An 18,198-nucleotide genomic window follows, 5' to 3' on the forward strand; every position below is an offset into this window, starting at 1 on the left:
CTGTTCGTTTTTATTTTCTCTTCTCTCCTTGCGATGCGGACGCGTCGCTGATGCGGTCGCGTCGCGTGCTCGCTTTTTTTTTTATCTGAAAAGAAAATGCAGAATGCAGTGTTAATATGAATGTGATGCAAAACTCCAGGTTCAATATAATAAAATAAAATTTCAAAAATAAATAAAAATAAAAAAGGATGATCATACCATGGTGGGTTGTCTCCCACCTAGCACTTTTAGTTATAATCCTTAAGTTGGACATTTGATGAGATTCCTGCTATGGTGGCTTTTGCTTGTACTGATCCAGGAATCCCCACCAATGTTTGTATTTTCAGTAGCCTCCGGGGTCCCAAACTAAGCATGTAAAGCCCTTAAGGAGCTTCAAACAGATTCTTAGGCTCCCGGGGTGACAAATGTCAGAGCAGATTCCAGGATCCCAAACTTTACTTTTACACCCGTTTTTGTCTCGATCTGCATTTTTCCAGCCGGCTGAAAGGTGATCTGAATTCTCACTGCAGCGACCAAACAGCTTCCTAGACCTATTCAGTTGAGTTTTATACCAACCTTTGCGTTTGAACTTAAAGCTTTCAACCATGATGAACCTTGCAGGACAATTTTTACCACTGGCCATCTTTCTCTTACTCTTAATGCCGCAAAGAGCTCTAAGTTGACCATCCGTCTCCAGTAGCCCATATTCAAGTGGAATTAGAAAGCTATGGGATATGAATTTTACCCACTGGAATGTTGTGAAGGATGATGGTAACTTAGGGGGAGGTATTTCTAATGAAATTGCAAGCTCCACTCCCTTGTGCTCTTCTCTGACAACTTCCACCTCCTTGTAAGTTTCTTCAATTTCAACCTCTTCCAAGTCTTCAACCAGGGTATGCCTTGGAGGTTGTACACCCTCCTCAACATCAAATGCAACCGTCTTGGAAGGAGGCTCTATGTCTTGACTTTCCCATGGAGGTTCAGCATCTCGCAAGTCTTCAACCACTTTTTCCTCTTTAATAATTACTGCTTTGTCCAGTAGTTTTAATATAAAATCGTACTCATCCTTGATGATTTGCTTTCCATGACAACTCCTTTCAATTGTTCTTTCATCTTCAAGGGTATTTACTACCTTCACCTTTAGGGCCTCCTCTAGCTCCTTATGAAGTATGGATTCGCGAAGATGATTCCTTCTTTCCTGTTCCATATCAATAGCATAATTGGGATCATCTTGCTCTTGGATTGATGGATGTGGGTGCTCTTCCATGGAGGGTGGTGATGGGATAAAAAGATCATTATGTGGTTGAAAAAGAAGTGCACTAGAGCTTGAGGGTTGATTGTTGAAGGTCTTTGGTGGTCTGATTTGGGCGACGAGAGCTTGTATAGTAGAGTTTAGATTGGCAAGTGCTTTCTCCATGGAGGTTTGGGGTGGATCTATGTATGGTTCATTTGGTTCATAAGGTGGTTGGTATGGTAGATGTGGGTTAGGGTCATATGGAGGTGAATGGTGGAAAGGGGCTTGTGAGTGTGGTGGTCGAAAGTTATGTTGAGGAAAGGGTTCATAGGCATATGGTGGTGGTTGTTGATAGTCCATTGGAGGTGGTTGTTGCCATGAGGGTTGATCAAATCCTTGTGGCTCCTCCCATCTTTGATTGTTCCAACCTTGATGCCTGTTCTCATTGTAATTTCTTCTTCCTGCAACATTATTGTAACCAGACTCATAGCGAAAGGGGTGAGAGTTCATAGTAGTAAATAGAAATAAAAAATTAAAAATAAAAATAAAAAAAATAAATTTAAATTAAAAGGTTATTTAAATTTTGAATTTGAAAATTAAATTTTTGAAATTTTAAATTTTAAATTTTGAAAATTTTTAAATTTGAATTTTGAAATTTGATTTTTGAAACAAGATAAGATAAGATACAAATTTTAAAAATAAAAATCTGAAATTTTTTTTTTCCGAAAAAAATTAATTAAAAAAATATTTTTAAAGAGAAAAACAATAAAATGACACCAAATTTCAAATTTTTAGATCAAAACGAAGAAAACAACTAAGAACAGCTTGAAGGTCAAGATGAACGCGAAGAACAACTCGAAGATCAAGATGAACACTAAGAACAAATTTTTGAAAAAATTTGTAATAAAAACCAATAACCTCTTAATTTATGAAAAAGAAAAAATAAAAATAAAAATAAAAACAAATAAACAAGCAAAAATAAAAAAAATATTTACAATAACCAATAATAAGGCATACGTTTGCAATTCCCCGGCAACGGCGCCATTTTGATGAGAAAACTTTTGCGTGGTCTAGAAATTTGCGGATAAATCCTCGTTGCAAGTATAGTTTCTAAACCTTCAAAAGTCCTTTCATACAAACGTTTTGGTTGTCACAAGTAACAAACCCCTTTTAAAATTGATAACCGAGTATTTAAACCTCGGGTCGTCTTCTCAAGGAATTGCAGGGAGGTATGTTCTTATTATTGGTTATGGAGATTGTAAATTTGGGGGTTTGAAAGTAAGGAAGCAGTATGTTGAATGACAAGAAAAATAAATAATAATAATAAAATAAACTCTTGGCAAGGTATTAGAAATTGGAATTCCAAATTAATTATCCTTATCAATAGTAATGAAAATTGAATCTTAATTTCACTTAGTTAACCCTTACTTAAAGCAGAGGAAGGTCAAGTGACTAATTAATTTGATCTTCAAATCCTAGTTAATTCCTAAGAAAAGATTGGGATTATTGAAGTTCGATTCTATTGGCAAGATAATAATTAACAATTATGCTATTAAGTTGGATAACTCCTGAGTTACTGATTTCTTAACCAAGACCAAAAGGAGAAGAAGTAAATCTACTGGAATAAAAATGCCTTCAGATGGGAAGCAATAATCATGTAAATAAAAGAAAGCAATATTAAACTGAAATACCTCAAATTGCATTAACAAAAGAACTTAAATCTGACATAGACATGCATGGAAAAATAAATAAAATAAAGAACCTGGGATTGAGAGTCACTCATAAAACTAAGAGAAGTCCTAAATCCTAATCCTAAGAGAGAGGAGAGAACCTCTCTCTCTAAAAACTACATCTACTCCTAAAATTGTGAATTGTGAGAGCCTCTTCATGAATGGATGCATTCCCCTACTTTATAGCCTCTAATCTGTATTTTCTGGGCCGCAAACTGGGTCAGAAATAGCCTACACTACAAAAAAAAAGGGTTAAAATGGCATTGATATTAAGGCGGTTTTAAAGAACCGCCATAATATCAAGACATTATGGCAATTGTTGCTACTGCCGTAATTGGCTTTATATATTTTGGCGGTTCTGGTGATTATGGCGGTTTGAACCGCCGTTTTCTCACACATATAAAATGAAAAAAATTGTAATCCTGGCTCATTCAACGCCATTCTTCGTTCTAGCTAGGGCTTCTCCTCTCTGGTTACGATCTGGTTACACCAACAAACAACGTAAAGGTAAGAAACAACGTTCATCATCTCCTCTCTGAACAACGCTCTGGTTACAATCTCATCTCTAAACAAACAACGTTCATCATCTCCTCCGTGTAAAGAAGCTCTCCAACAACGCCATTCTTCCTTCTAGGACTTCTCCTCTCTCCGCCGGTTACGATCTCTCCAGGTACCTCTCCCTCTCAAGTTAAATTGAAATGCTGTTTTATTTTGTTTTTTCTTTTGTGCTGTGGAGACGAAGATTCCGGCAAGAGGCAAGATTCTGGTGGCTACTGACCTCAGCATTTTGATTCCAGAAGGCACCGGTTTCTTTGTTTTTGTTTGGGTTAGGGTTTCAAAATTGCTTTTGGTGCTGATTTTTGGGGGTTTTTGTTTCTCTGCAGCTCTGTTAGGGATTTTTGGGTCTTCCTTGAAGCATTGGATTGACGTTGGTGCAGGGGTGATTGACGACGATCTCAGGTCTTCTTTCTTAACTTTACTCCCTCCTCTCTCTCTCTCTCTGAACTCAGATCTTCTATTGCTTACTTCTATTAAGGTGTTTCTCTAATCTCCGATCTCAGATCTTAGATCTCAGAAAAAACTGCTCCAATCTCAAACATGTAGTGCATCTCATTATTTGATTAACTTGTCCTTGCACTTAGATTTGATTAACATGCTGTAGTCCTTGTTTCATTTCATTCCTTCTGCTTCTTTTAGGCTGGCTGTCTTGGGCTTCCTTTTGTTTATATTTATTTTTGAACAATTTTAGTGGAATGGCTGTTGTTAGGTTATGGGGGTGTTGGTTTTGTTTCGGCCAAAAATCAATTACAGAGGATTGGGATGTGCGATTTTTACTTCCAACCCGTGACTCTTAATCATCTTTCATAAGTTTTTTTGTTGAAATTGATTGATAGTCTATTGAAATTTAAGGCTAAACTATTATTCAATGTTTTCTTTGTTGTATTCAATATATATGGTCCACACTACATTTTGTACAAGCATTTACCTTTTATGTGTATGATTATTCTTGTTTTGTAAATATCTTCATGGTTCTTGACTAGTAACTTATCATTTCATTTCGCTACTTACCGCAGGCACTATAACTTTGTGTTCCATTTCGTGAACAATTACTAGAGTATTATGGAAATAAAAAAAGCATTGGGGAGTTGGAAGAAAATCTTTTAACTTGCTTAGCTGACTTATTTTCACAGGTAATTAGCCTCTAGTTTGGTCGATTTTGGGCTTCACATGCATCATGCCCCAGCTTGTTTCATCTTTGATAAACTCAACCATGATATTTGTTCTTTGAATGCCTTTGAATTTGTAGCCTTTTTATTTTTTTTATTTAATAACAATATTACTAGACTTTATTTATTTATTTATATGCTGATTCATTTATTTATTTATTTTGGTAGAAGAAAATTCATCAGAGATAAGACATTATTTGTTGTGGCAAGTAAATGGAAGTGGAGATTCTGAGCATGTTTCAGTACCCAGTTTTAGTTTCACTTCTTGTTCATTGTTATTAGTGGAGAAACCTTGTTTCATTGTTCGCGTTGTTGCAGCTCGTTTATTAGGTAAGCTTCTCTGCATTAGTTTCAGTATTTATTTTTTCTTCTGATATTTAGTGCGATTCTCATTTGTTCTGATATTTTTCTCTGCATCGTGTACTAGTCATTCTTCCTGGTGATTTTTGCTGTGCTCAATAAGTTTGTTGATGATTAAGTTATGAAACCATAGTAGTTATTGTTATTAGCTTGTTCTTCTGAAATCAATAACTATAATTGTTGTGTTGAATTCTCTTTGGTCAATATCTTTAAAATAGCATCTTATGTGACTAAGCATCAAATTGCTTTCCATGTTTTAATTCTTCTAAACTAAGTTTTTTATCTCTGAAAATTGGTAAAATTGATTTTTTTTCATGCTAGAATGTTTGACTTTGATGAACTTGCAATAGATGCTTTTTCTTATGATATAACTACATGAATTTATATGATCCTATTGAATTACTTCAGCCTCAGTGGTTAATAATGCAAATTTGGTAACTAATGCCAAGTTGTGCCTTATGTATTTCACATCATTAGTTCACTAAAAGGAGGATGGGGTCTTTATTACTTCAATTGCTTTGCATCATATTCCTTGGGGTTCAAAGTTCAAACTAAAACTTCAATTGCTTTGCATCAAACACTCCCATTCCAAAATGCTAACATTCCCTACTAACTATGCATTTTCTATATTATTGTTTTATTTATACTTTTTCCCCTAATAATCATATCATTGATTTTTTTGGTTGAAACTGTGGCAATGGCCAGCTGGCTGGGCAGTGGATATACATATGCTATTAAGAAAAAAGTGAAACATAAAACATTTAATCTAGAATTCATATACTCTGCTTTTGTCTTTTCCTTCTTTTACTAATGCTAACCATTTGGAAAACTATTTTCTTAAAATAGTCAAAACAATTTTAAACGAAAATGTTTACTGTTGCTTATTATTAACTATTGTTTAGTTGTATTAAGGCCATTGTATTAAGAAGGACATTGTATCTCACAATCGCCACATATATCTTCTCATGTTATTAATTAATTAATTGTTAAGCATTACTTTTGGTTTTGGATACACATACTTAGTAAACTTTAAACTAAAGTGCTTTAGTTTGAGAATTTTATTTCTAATTTGGTATGTCCACAACTCGTGCCTCTCTCTAAGCTTACAAGTCAATGCTGTAAATTTAAAGAGTATAGGGGAAAGAGTGCATTCAAAGACACATGCACAAAGATATAGATGATGCTAGGAAAGGGGTCTCAAACTGAGGACAAAATAAAAAAATAGAAAGAAAAAATAGAAAAGAAAAGATAAACAAAAAATCAGTGGGAAGCATGTGCTTAGGCAGTGTAGTTTTACATTCCAAGGGAAAGCTAATTAGACTCTTTCTTTAATGTTAATGCCTTTTTCTTTCTTTTTTCTTTTTTTAATTCCTTCCTAGAATTTGATCATACTACCATTGCATCTTTTTCACCAATGAGCTTGCATTTACGATTTTACTTGGTTGCCAATTAAATTATCGCATTGTCATCATCGCTATTTTTGTGTAATTAACAAATACCGTCACACAATTTTGGATTCGAATCTTATAAATTAATAAGAATTATTAGAAAATGAATATATTTTCAATTCAAATACAATTACCTCATATAGTAAAAGATATATGTATCTAAAAGAAAAGAATTAAGAGATTAAAGTGGCATGCGCTGACATACATAAACCTCAAGGAATTGATGCAAAGCAATTGAAGCAATTTGTGAAGACTTACTGAATTATAGTTGTTTGATTATTGACCAAGAGATTGTGTTTGCTTATACAGGTTGGAAAGAGAAAAGCCTTGTGATTTGATTACTAGGAAGTTGTTGTGCATAGGTATGGATCTGCTGTATATGAGTTAGAATGACATGTAATTATGAAACAATTGACACAGTGTTTTGTGCATTACCGAAACTACAGTGACCACAGAATTTTGTACTACTTTTTTACAATAAATTGACTATAGACTTTCCTCTATAAGTAGAGAGGCTGTTTTGATATTTGAACTTGTGATCTAGCAAAAATTTTACCATTCCACCCAGGATTATAGGAAAGTATTAGGAATATATAAATCTTCAAGAAAAAAGAAAAAAAATTGCATTTAACTTGTTTAGTCCTTTGCAACTTTCATCTGCACTTCTAAAATTTCTTATTTACCTCATAGATGTCAGACCTGCAAGTAGTTTTTCCATTTCTATTGTAGGCTGCACACTATTTTGAGTTTATACATTTTTTATTATTTTGAGTTGAAAATTTTGGTTATATATATATATATATATATATATATATATATATATATATATATATATATATATATATATATATAAAGATTATATATCAATATGTCATTCTAGTTGACCACATGCATGCTGATTATTTGAAACAGGTTTTAGATCTTCTTCAACTTTTGCTGCTAGCTACTTTACTTTGAAAGCTTCAAGTTTTAATATTTGCTGGGAAAGAAAAAAGAAGGGAAATTATCATTTGAAAGAGGTAATTATAATTTTCTTATATTTTTTTTAAATACTATTTAAGTAAGTTTTTAATATCTAATTTGCATATAAAAGAATAAATTTCTCGCCTTTAGAATATATATAGAATTTTATTGAATAGATTTTTTAAAATCCCTATTTGTAGTCCCTCTTAGTCATGTCAATCGATAAGTCATGGATTGGAAAACCACGAACCACGCATGAGTATAAAGATGGTTTAAACAAGTTTTTGGATTTTGCTTTTGAGCATCGATCTCTCGCGGGTCGTCAGATTAAATGCCCTTGTCCGGTGTGTGGTTTTGGCAAGTGGCAAACAAGGGAGAAAGTTTTTGAACATTTAATAGTCAAGCCATTTCCAGAAAACTACAAAGTTTGGTATTGGCATGGTGAAGAAGTAGTTGGAGTTGGGTCACAAGTTCATCAAACTAGTCATATTGTACAAGATGATTCGACATCTCAGCATCCAATGGTAACAATGCTCAATGACGCGTTTGGAGCTGCTGGACCTGACTTGAATGAAGATGGAGATGGAGATGAAGACAACATAGAAGATGGAGGAGATGGAGACAATGCAGCAAATAAAGAGCACAATGGAGAAAATGTAGAATTTTACAAGTTGTTAGAAGATGGCAATGAACAATTGTATGAAGGGTGCACAAAGTATTCAAAACTGTCTTTCTTAATTAGTCTGTATCACATAAAGTGCTTATATAGAATAAGCGACAAAGCCATGACCGAAATCCTCAAGTTATTAAAAGATGCTTTTGGAAATGCAAAGATTTCAAATATATTCTATGAGGCCAAGAAAACCATAAATAAACTAGGGCTTAATTATACCAAGATACCTGCTTGCCCTAATGACTGCATGTTATATTGGGGGGAGGATGAAGATTTGCAAGAATGCAAAAGATGCAAGACATCTAAATGGAGCGATTCTAAAAAGAAGAAACCAGCAAAGATCTTGCGATACTTTCCACTAAAACCGAGACTTCAACGATTATTCATGTGTTCTAAGACTGCTCAATCAATGCAATGGCATGCTTCGGCAGAAAAGAAAGATTCGAAGATGAGGCATCCGCGGGATTCTGAAGCTTGGAAGACATTTGATTTACTTCATGATAGGTTTGCCGAGGATCCTCGAAATGTACGTCTTGGTCTTGCAGCTGATGGATTCAACCCTTTTGGAGCTATGCGTACAAACTATAGCGTTTGGCCAGTGGTGCTTATTCCATACAATCGGCCTCCATGGGAGTGCATGAAGCCAACATCACTTATCTTGTCAATGATTATTCCTGGAGAGAAAATGCCGGGGAACAACATAGACGTATACTTACAACCTCTTATTAAAGAGTTAAAAGAGTTGTGGTATGATGGTGTTCAAACATTAGATAGGTTCAAGAATGAAATGTTTACATTGCGAGCAGCATTAATGTGGACAATTAGTGATTTTCCAGGCCTTAGTAACTTATCTGGGTGGAATGTACACAGTAAATATGCTTGTCCTACATGTAACTTCAACACTGATTCATATAGATTAAAGCATGGTGGAAAATGGTGTTTTTTGGGGCATCGCCGTTTCTTAGAAAGGGGTCATAAGTTTAGGCTAAGTCGTGCAAAATTTAATGGAAAAGTTGAGTTGAGGGATCCCCCAGCAGTACTAACAGGGTCAGAAATATTAGAACAACTTGAAGGAATCAATGTTTCATTTGGGAAGGAACTACAAGAAAGTAAAGGTAAGAGGATTCGACGAAAAGTTGTTGAAGAAGATGATGAATCGGGGATGTGGAGGAAGAAAAGCATATTTTTTTATCTTCCTTATTGGGAGTCTAACTTATTGCGCCATAATCTAGATGTTATGCACATTGAAAAGAATGTTTGCGACAATGTGTTATACACTTTGCTCAATGAGACTGGAAGGTCAAAGGATAATCTCAAAGCTCGTAAGGATCTTAAAGAAATGGGTATAAGGAAAGATTTATGGCCAGATGAAAATGGGAGATATCATCCATCTTTGTTCACAATGTCAAATTCCATGAAAGATATATTCTTGCGTACTATAAAGAATATTAGAGTACCAGATGGTCTCTCGAGTAATATTTCACGGTGTGTTGACCTGAAGCAAAGAAAGCTTTCTGGATTGAAGAGCCATGATTGCCACGTTCTTATGCAGCAACTATTACCCATTGCCATACGTAATGTGCTACCAGATAAAGTTACTGCAGTGCTAATAGAGTTGTCTTCATTCTTTCAACAGTTGTGCTCTAAAAGCTTAAGTCTTACAGAACTTGAGAAGCTCCAACCTCGAATAATCCTTACCCTTTGTCATTTAGAAATGTTGTTCCCTCCTTCTTTCTTTACAATCATGGTTCATTTAACCTGTCATCTAGTTGATGAAGCAAAACTCGGAGGACCAGTACACTATAGGTGGATGTATCCTATTGAGAGGTAAATATCACTTTTCAATCATTATTCATTTAACTTATCACTTAGTTATATCTTGCTTAGGTATTTAACCTGTCACTTAATTATACAAACTAGGTATTTAGGTCATTTGAAGTCCTATGTACGAAACAAAGCTAAATCAGAAGGTTCTATAGCTGAGGGATACGTGGCTGAAGAAGCTCTTACATTTTGCTCTCGATACTTAGAAGGGATTGAGACAAGATTTAATAGGCCACCACGTGTTGATGATCGTCCGGATGATAATTGCAGTACACATGTGGATTCTCTTTTTCCACAAATGGGGAACTCAAAGGGAGCTTTCACAGTATTTGAGTTGTCACCTATGGAAAAAAAACAAGCACATCGATATGTGGTTTTAAATTGTCCATATGTCAAACCGTTCATTGAGTAAGTGCTTAAGGATTTTCGTACATGTTTTTTATTTACTTGAAAATAGTTGTTTAGTTAGAGTTAAACTTTCATATCTGACAGTGACTTCAAAGATTTTGTACGAAGACGATCTAAGGGTAGAAGGCCTTTAAATGTAGAGATAGAAAAAAAAGTCAATAAAGATTTTGTTACTTGACTTCCTGCGCAGGTAAATAGAGAAGTGATAATTTTTGGCTAATATTGAGCTAGTATTTGTGGATATAATAACTAATATCTCTATCATAATAGCTTATGAACTCAGATATTATGAATACTGTGCATGAGGATTTGAGATACTTAGCAAGGGGTCCATCACGATATGCCAAGAGGTTTTCTACATTTAGTATTAATGGGTTCTCCTTTCGAACTACCAATCGAGACAAAGGGTTAAAGACCCAGAATAGTGGAGTTTTTTTAATGTCTTCAACTCCTTGTGTTGCTAGCGCTAGTGATGCTGATGTTAGGAATGCTGATTTGTCATATTATGGCAAACTAGAAGATATTATAGAACTAAACTACAATGGCCGATTTCGGGTTACTTTATTCAAATGTAAATGGGCTGACACCACTAGAGAACGGGGCTGTAGAAAGGATAATTGGGGTTTTACTTCTGTTAATTTTTCACGAGTAATACACAGTGGTGACCGAGAGGAGGATGATCCATATATTGAAGCCTCACAAGCTCGAATGGTGTATTTTGTCAATGATGAAGTGAATAAAGATTGGAGTGTTGTCATGCATTTGAAGCCAAGAGATTCATATGATATGGGCGGAAATGAAGATGATGAAGCATGCGAGAATGAGCCATGGTTAGAGCAAAACTTAGATTCTTTATTTGAAAATGGTGATAATCTATCATTGTTAAGAGAAGAGGTAGATGATGAACTACTAGATAATGACATTGGAGAAGACGAACACATGTCAGAATAATAGGTGAGTTTTATTAATAAGTGGTTTATTATAGAAAAATAATTTTTGTCTACATTTCTTCTTTTTCAATTTAACTTTTGTTTGTAAATTTTACATAAATATGTTGTTTAGATTCATTAATTGATTTAATGGAACTATTAAACCTTGATGCACATTTTATTCTATATTTATTAATTATTTATTTGATCTATTATATAGATATGCCAAAGCAAAAGAAGTACAAGAATCTACTTAAAGCAGCAGCTGCAAATTCTTCACAAGACAAGTCAATAGCAGCTGCAAATTCATCCCGAGACAAGTCGGCAGCTTCAAATGCATCACAAGTCAAGTCCGTAGTAGCTGCAAATTCCTCCCGAGACAAGTCGGCAGCAGCTACAAATTCCTCCCGAGACAAGTCGGCAGAAGCTGCAAATTCCTCCCGGAACAAGTCAGCAGCAGCTGCAAATTCCTCCCGGGACAAGTCAGCAGCTTCAAATTCCTCCCGGGACAAGTCAGCAGCTTCAAATTTCTCCCGAGACAAGTCGACAGCAGTTGCAAGTTCCTCCCGAGACAAGTCGGCAGCTTCAAATTCTTCTGAGCCATCATCAGTTGCTCCAACTATATCTGAGCATCCATCCGAACCTAAACGTAAACGTGGGCGTGAATCTAGGCATTACTGGACTGTTGATGCCATAGGTATGTAATATTCTCAACTGTAATATTCTCCAGCCACCTATCACACCATTTCTTTCACTCCTCTTCCTTTCCAAATTTCACTATCTTCCAATTTACATGTCCTTGTTCAGATTTTTCCCCAAATTAAATCACTTAGTAGGTTAATAGGGGGAACAATTTATCCTTGTGTTACAGTAGCTCATAGGAAAAATATGAATACATGATTGTAATTACTCTAATGTATCCTTTACTGAAATTATGTTACGAGTATATATAGTACATTATTTTCTTGTTTAAATAATGATATTTATCTTGCAGTGGATATTACTAATATTAGCCTATTTTCACCTTGATTCGGAATTCTGATGTATAATATATAGTATTATATATGTAGCTGTTACATTATACCCTGCACAAGAATAATCTTTTATAATATATATCTATCATCATATGTTTTATTCTTTAGTTGCTCAATTACTCATTTATTTATATTTATTTATCTATTTTAGATGAATATGAAAATAGTACACGCCTTCATTTATTAGTGAAGGATGTGCATAATTTGCCAGAAGGTTTGCGCATAGTTGTCAATTTTGATAGACAACATGCAGCAATAGGAGAAGCAGCCGGACTCCTTGCAGGAGTTTGTGGGCAATTGGCCACTGATTGTGTAGCATTTCCAATCAGTTTTGATAAGTGGTCAGACATTCCAGAGAGCTTTTTTGAAAATCAATGGAATATTTTTTTCCAAGTAAGAAGATTACTTAAACTCTAAAGCTTATTTCTTTGTCATTATTTAGTTATATTTGTTAGTTAATATATATTCTTTGTTCCATATTAAAGGCTCGATTTTACTTCAAAGTGTGTGATAGCTTGGCCAAACGATTTCTGCTCCAATCGCTTGGCAAAAAATGGAGGGAACATAGGATAAAGCTTTGGAATGAGTTTTATGATCCGAGGTTGAGTAAAACCGAGATCATAAATAATACACCAGAAGATATTGCTCTTGATCAATGGGCTTTATTCGTAGAATATCGTTTGAAGCCTGAAACTCAGGTAAGTAATTAAGATTGTTAGTGAGTTCTATCACTGTTAGTGAGTAATTAAGACTGTTGGATTCACTGAGAGTTAATTATTTTGAAGCTGAACTTATTCAATGGTTTAAGTTGGCTGATAGGAAATTAAGTATTATATGGAATGTTGTGAATGCATGTTTAACTCTATTTAATTTTGTCCAAACTAATCTTGCAGAATCTTTGTAAGAGGAATCAAGAAATTCGGCAAAAACAAATAATTCCTCATACTTCAGGTGCTAAATCAATTGCAAGAAGAAGGGCTGAATTGGTAATCAAAAACATAAAATAATTATATATATATATATATATATATATATATATATATATTTGTTGATGTATTTGTGCTTCTATTTTTTTGGTGCTGAATAATTATTTGTTAGTTAGGTAGTATCTAGTAGGCATTCTGCATTCATTCATGCACATTTTCGTTCAACCTTGACAATAGTGCATCCAAAAGAATAGAAGCTGGCAGCATTTAGAAAAAGAAAGTAACAATAAATATTTAATCTTGCTTGCCACTTGGGTTAACTTAATGGCTTAAAACCTTCACTGAAAAACAGGGCTTTCAAACCAACTGAATCCATTCTTGAGAAAGGGATTGTAGAAGATTTTTCCCTATATAGTACATGAATCAAAAATATAAAATAATTTTTCCTAGCTTCCTTTTCTGCTTCTCTAAATTCCTTTTCTGCTTCTCAAATAGAACATATTGTTGCTGTTAGTTACTTAATTTTATGCATATCTTTTCTTGGATGATATATTTCTTGATTGAGTCTTTCTACTTTTCTTGAATTTAGACGGAAGAGACGGGAAAAGAAGTTAGTAGGGTTCAAATGTGGGATATCACTCACAAGAAAATAGATGGAAGTTATGTTAATGAAAAGGCTAAAGAAATAGCGGTAAGACTAAAGTGAAATAAGTAACTTGTTTGTATTTATTTTTCTTTCTTTTTTATAAGATAATATTATGTTTGATTCTTTCCCTTTCTTTTTATATATGTAGGAGAAGATTGAAGCATATAGTAGTCAACAAGCGGTGGAATCAACCGTTAATTCTCCTCTTGATGCTCTTGGAGTAGTTCTTGGGAAAGAGCACCCTGGTCGTGTTCGAGGTTTAGGCATGGGAGCTGTTCCAACAGTTGCTTTCAAGAACAACACTACAAGAATTAGTCAAATGAATTTAGGTTCTTCAAATGATGCTGGCACATCAACTACTTGTGGTCCAAATGTGCAAGAAGAGTTGGATACTGTTAAAGCGCAATTGCAAGCACTAGTATCCTATATTGCTTCTAAGGAAGGAGGAAAAATTCCAGTGGAATTGGCTAGAATGTTCCCTACTCAACAAATTTCACAGGTACAAAATACAATTTATGTTCTTAATACCTTATTCCATGTGTTATATTTGGACTCTTAAGGGAATCTGGGTCAATTTTAAAATTTGACTTTTGAAGCTAGCTTTAACTTTGTTAATTAAAAGCCCACCAACAATTGATTCCTATGAAAAGGTGCAAGCAAGAATGCTAAGAAACATTTTAAAGAAGCTAAGTTAATATTATAATAACCAAAATTAGATTGAAGTAGTAGCTAGCTAATGATGAATTAGATCCTTGTGGAGGCTCAAGCCCTAATCTTAGTTCAAGGTCTAATTCTGAAGATGATGAGGGACCTTGTTGACCAGAAATTTGATCCTCTTGCTGTTGAAGATGATGATGAGGAGGAGGTGATGATGATGATTCTGAAAAGAGTGGTAACTGCCTCATCATCACAATATTATTATTATTGGTTTCATCGTCCATAAGTGGTTGATGAGGCACATTCAAAAGCTCTTTATTATTATTATCATTGTTACTACCAAGATTCCCCTCCAATAAAAATTGTTGATGATGAGTAGTTTGATTTGAAGAAGAAGAAAATTGTTGCTGTTCTTTGATCTTTGCTTTGTCCTTCCTATGAAGGTTCATGTGACCTCCAAGTACTTGTGCATTAGAGAAGCCTCTCTTGCAGAAGTTGCTTTGTTGGATTATATATTAATAGTTTCAGATTCAATTTTATGTGATCTTTGATCTTTTCATTTTTGATTGAATAATTTTATATTAATAGTTTCAGATTCAGTTTTATATCCTTTTTTATTGTGCTCATAATTATATTTTTGTTGTAGGGATTAGATCAAGAGAGTGAGATTCCATCACCAAGAGAGTTAAGAAGTAGGTCTTCTGGAGCGAGCAACAAAGAAGCATGATCTTATATGATAAAGATTTCATGTATTAAGTATTATAGATATATGTTAAGACAAATTATTGAAAAATGTTATCTTAGATACTTTGTTTTTGGATTATGATTTTTTATTTTCGGAGACTGTGTATGAATTAAAAATCTTGTTATGATATTTGATTCAAGGTTATGCTTTTTAGTTATTGAGATTTTAAAATTTGAGTTCTAAAAATGTCACTTTAAATACATAGTTTCAATCTCATTTTAAAAAGTATAAAATTGCAATTAGGTAAAAATGACGGCTAAAAATGCCATTTTAAACAAAAATGGTGCCATTATATCCTGGTAAAAATGGCAGTTAAAAAATGCAATTTTAAACAAAAATGATGCCATTAAATACTGGTAAAAACGGCGGTTATAAATGTCATTTTTAATGAGAAGGATGCCATTAAACCCAGGTAAAAACGGCGGTTAGAAACGCCATTTTAAACGAGAAGATGCCATTAAACCCAGGTAAAAACGGCGGTTATAAACTGCCATTTTAAACGAGAATATGCCATTAAATTCAGGTAAAAACGGCGGTTACAAACCGTCATTTTAAATAACCACAAAACCGCCGTATTATCCACTGGTTATTACGGCGGTTTTCAGAAAACCGCCGTAATAACCAGAATGGCGCCCAGAATTCCGGCGTTTCTTGGGGACGCCATTTTCGGTAATAATGGCGGTTGTAACCGCCGTAATTACCTTAAAAAACCGACATTTTAACCCTTTTTTTTTGTAGTGCTAGAATTCGCTGGTTGCGAATTCAAATGCGCTGGTTTCCGTCACTTGCGACGCGGCCGCATGGATCACGCGGTCGCGTTGCCTAGCGTCAGGGAAACTATATCATATTATATATCAAATCGAAGCCCCGGACGTTAGCTTTCCAACGCAACTGGAACCGCGTCGTTTGGACCTCTATAGCTAAAGTTATAGCCGTTTGAGTGCAGAGAGGTCAGGCTGGACAACTTAGCAGTTTCTCCAACTTCTTGTATTCCTTCCATTTTTGCATGCTTCCTTTCCATCCTCCAAGCCATTCCTGCCATATAATATCTGAAAACACTTAACACACATATCAAGGCATCTAATGGTAATAAGAGAGGATTAATAATAAGCAAATATAAGATCAAAGAAGCATGTTTTCAATCAAAGCACATAATTAGGAAGGAAATATAAAACCATGCAAATAGTATGAATAAGTGGGTAAAGAGTAGATAAAAACCACTCAATTGAGCACAAGATAAACCATAAAATAGTGATTTATCACCCCAGAACATCTTTTTTTTAAGTTACAACACATCTTCGTGCTTCCGGGATGAACAGAAAATCCACTGTAGCGAGCCCCCGACAACAAGTCTTGTCTCAAACTTCCAAAATCCTGTGTGCAAACTCTCCCCTTATCTCTCCTCAAACTTTCACCCTCCTTAGCGAATTCTTCACGCCTCTTATCACCAACTGGTTGCAACAATTTCTGAAGCTTTAGCTCATCTTGCTGAGCCCTCTGAATCTCCGTCTTAATCGTGTTTGAAATCTGCAACTGGTTCAAACAAGATCTTCTGGCAACCTCACCAAGGTCCAGCTTGAAATCCACAAACTTATCCACTAGCTCCTCTTCCTTGATTCTCATCCAAGCAATTGTTAAAGACGTCCGACTCAAAGCGTCTGATACCACATTTACCTTTCCAGGGGGATAACTCAGTTCAAAATCGTTGTTCTTAAGCAACTTCATCCAACTTCTCTAACATGTACTAAGCTCTTTCTGATCAAAGACATACTTGAGACTCTCATGATCAGGAAAGACGCTAAACCCCACTCCGCACAGGTGGTGCCTCCAAATATCCGGTACAAACACAATCGCCGCTAATTCCAAATCATGAGTTGAATAGTTCACCTTATGCGGTCCCAGATGACGTGATGCGTAAGCCACCAACTCCGGTGTTGCATCAACACGCAACTTAAACCCTTCAGAGAAGCGTTATAGTATACTTAGAATGGTTCATGCGGTTTCAACAAGATTAAAACAGGTGTTGGAGTTAACTTCTGCTTCAAAGTCTGAAAACTCCCTACATACTCTAACATTCAAACAAAGGCACTTCCTTTCTCGTCAGCTTTGTCATCGGTCGTGCAATTCGAGAAAACCCTTCTTTGATCCCCCGGTAATATCCGGCTAAACCCAAGGAGCTTCCAACTTTCGCCATCGTTATAGATCCTTCCCATTCCATCACCGATTCTATCTTAGAAGGATCTACGGCTATTCCTCTCTTGCTCACTACATGACCTAAGAGCTTCACTTCTTCCTTCACGAACTCACACTTCGATAACTTAACGTACAACTTCCGCTGTGTCACTCTGATTATCGTCATTAGAATCCGAAAATCCTTTCTTTTAAACCAAAATACCAAATTTGTAATACTTTTCAAAACCTTTAAAACAAGTCCAATCTAAATGAGTCCATTGTTAAAACCTTATCAAAAGAGTCAAAATCATTCACTAGTAAGTCAAACACTTGAACTCACATTTTTCTTAAATGCAAACTTTTCAATTTGAAATCCCTTCGATAAGATAATTTGGAAACCAAATTCACAAATGAACATAATCGGAGAACTCACTTTTCTTTTTAAATAATATCTTCCAAACCAAGAATTTCGGACGTAGTTTCAAAACCAAGGACTGCTTTTGTAATATTTCGCAAAGCTGTGAAAACAAGTTCAATCTAGACCAGTTCATTATGAAAGATTTTTCAAAAGACTCCAAAGATTCATTTATTCTTAAATCAAAACCTTTCAATTTGAATCCCTTTTTATAAATAAAATTACAAACCCAAAATCACAAGTTAACAAGATCATACAACTCACTTTCCTTTTTAAAATCGTACCAATTGATCAAAAGTTCCAGTCCTAGTGTCAAAACCAAATCATT

General features: G+C 34.8%; 1 protein-coding gene and 1 pseudogene across 1 annotated transcript; both read left to right on the forward strand.

Moving 5' to 3' along the window:
* Window positions 1-7,419: 7,419 nt before the first annotated feature.
* LOC148574286 (uncharacterized) lies at window positions 7,420-11,297 on the forward strand (annotated as a pseudogene).
* A 200-nt stretch (window positions 11,298-11,497) lies between these two features.
* LOC148574287 (uncharacterized) lies at window positions 11,498-15,265 on the forward strand. The gene is made up of 7 exons (XM_088505236.1): window positions 11,498-11,972; window positions 12,461-12,702; window positions 12,795-13,007; window positions 13,203-13,295; window positions 13,825-13,926; window positions 14,030-14,380; window positions 15,185-15,265. Exons 1-7 carry the CDS (start codon window positions 11,498-11,500, stop codon window positions 15,263-15,265), a joined length of 1,557 nt encoding a protein of 518 aa, XP_088361362.1.
* The last annotated feature ends 2,933 nt before the right edge of the window (window positions 15,266-18,198 follow it).

This window comes from Arachis ipaensis, chromosome B2 (genome assembly GCF_059453495.1).
Source record: "Arachis ipaensis isolate K30076 ecotype BB chromosome B2, ASM5945349v1, whole genome shotgun sequence".
NCBI classification, from domain to species: Eukaryota; Viridiplantae; Streptophyta; class Magnoliopsida; order Fabales; family Fabaceae; genus Arachis; species Arachis ipaensis.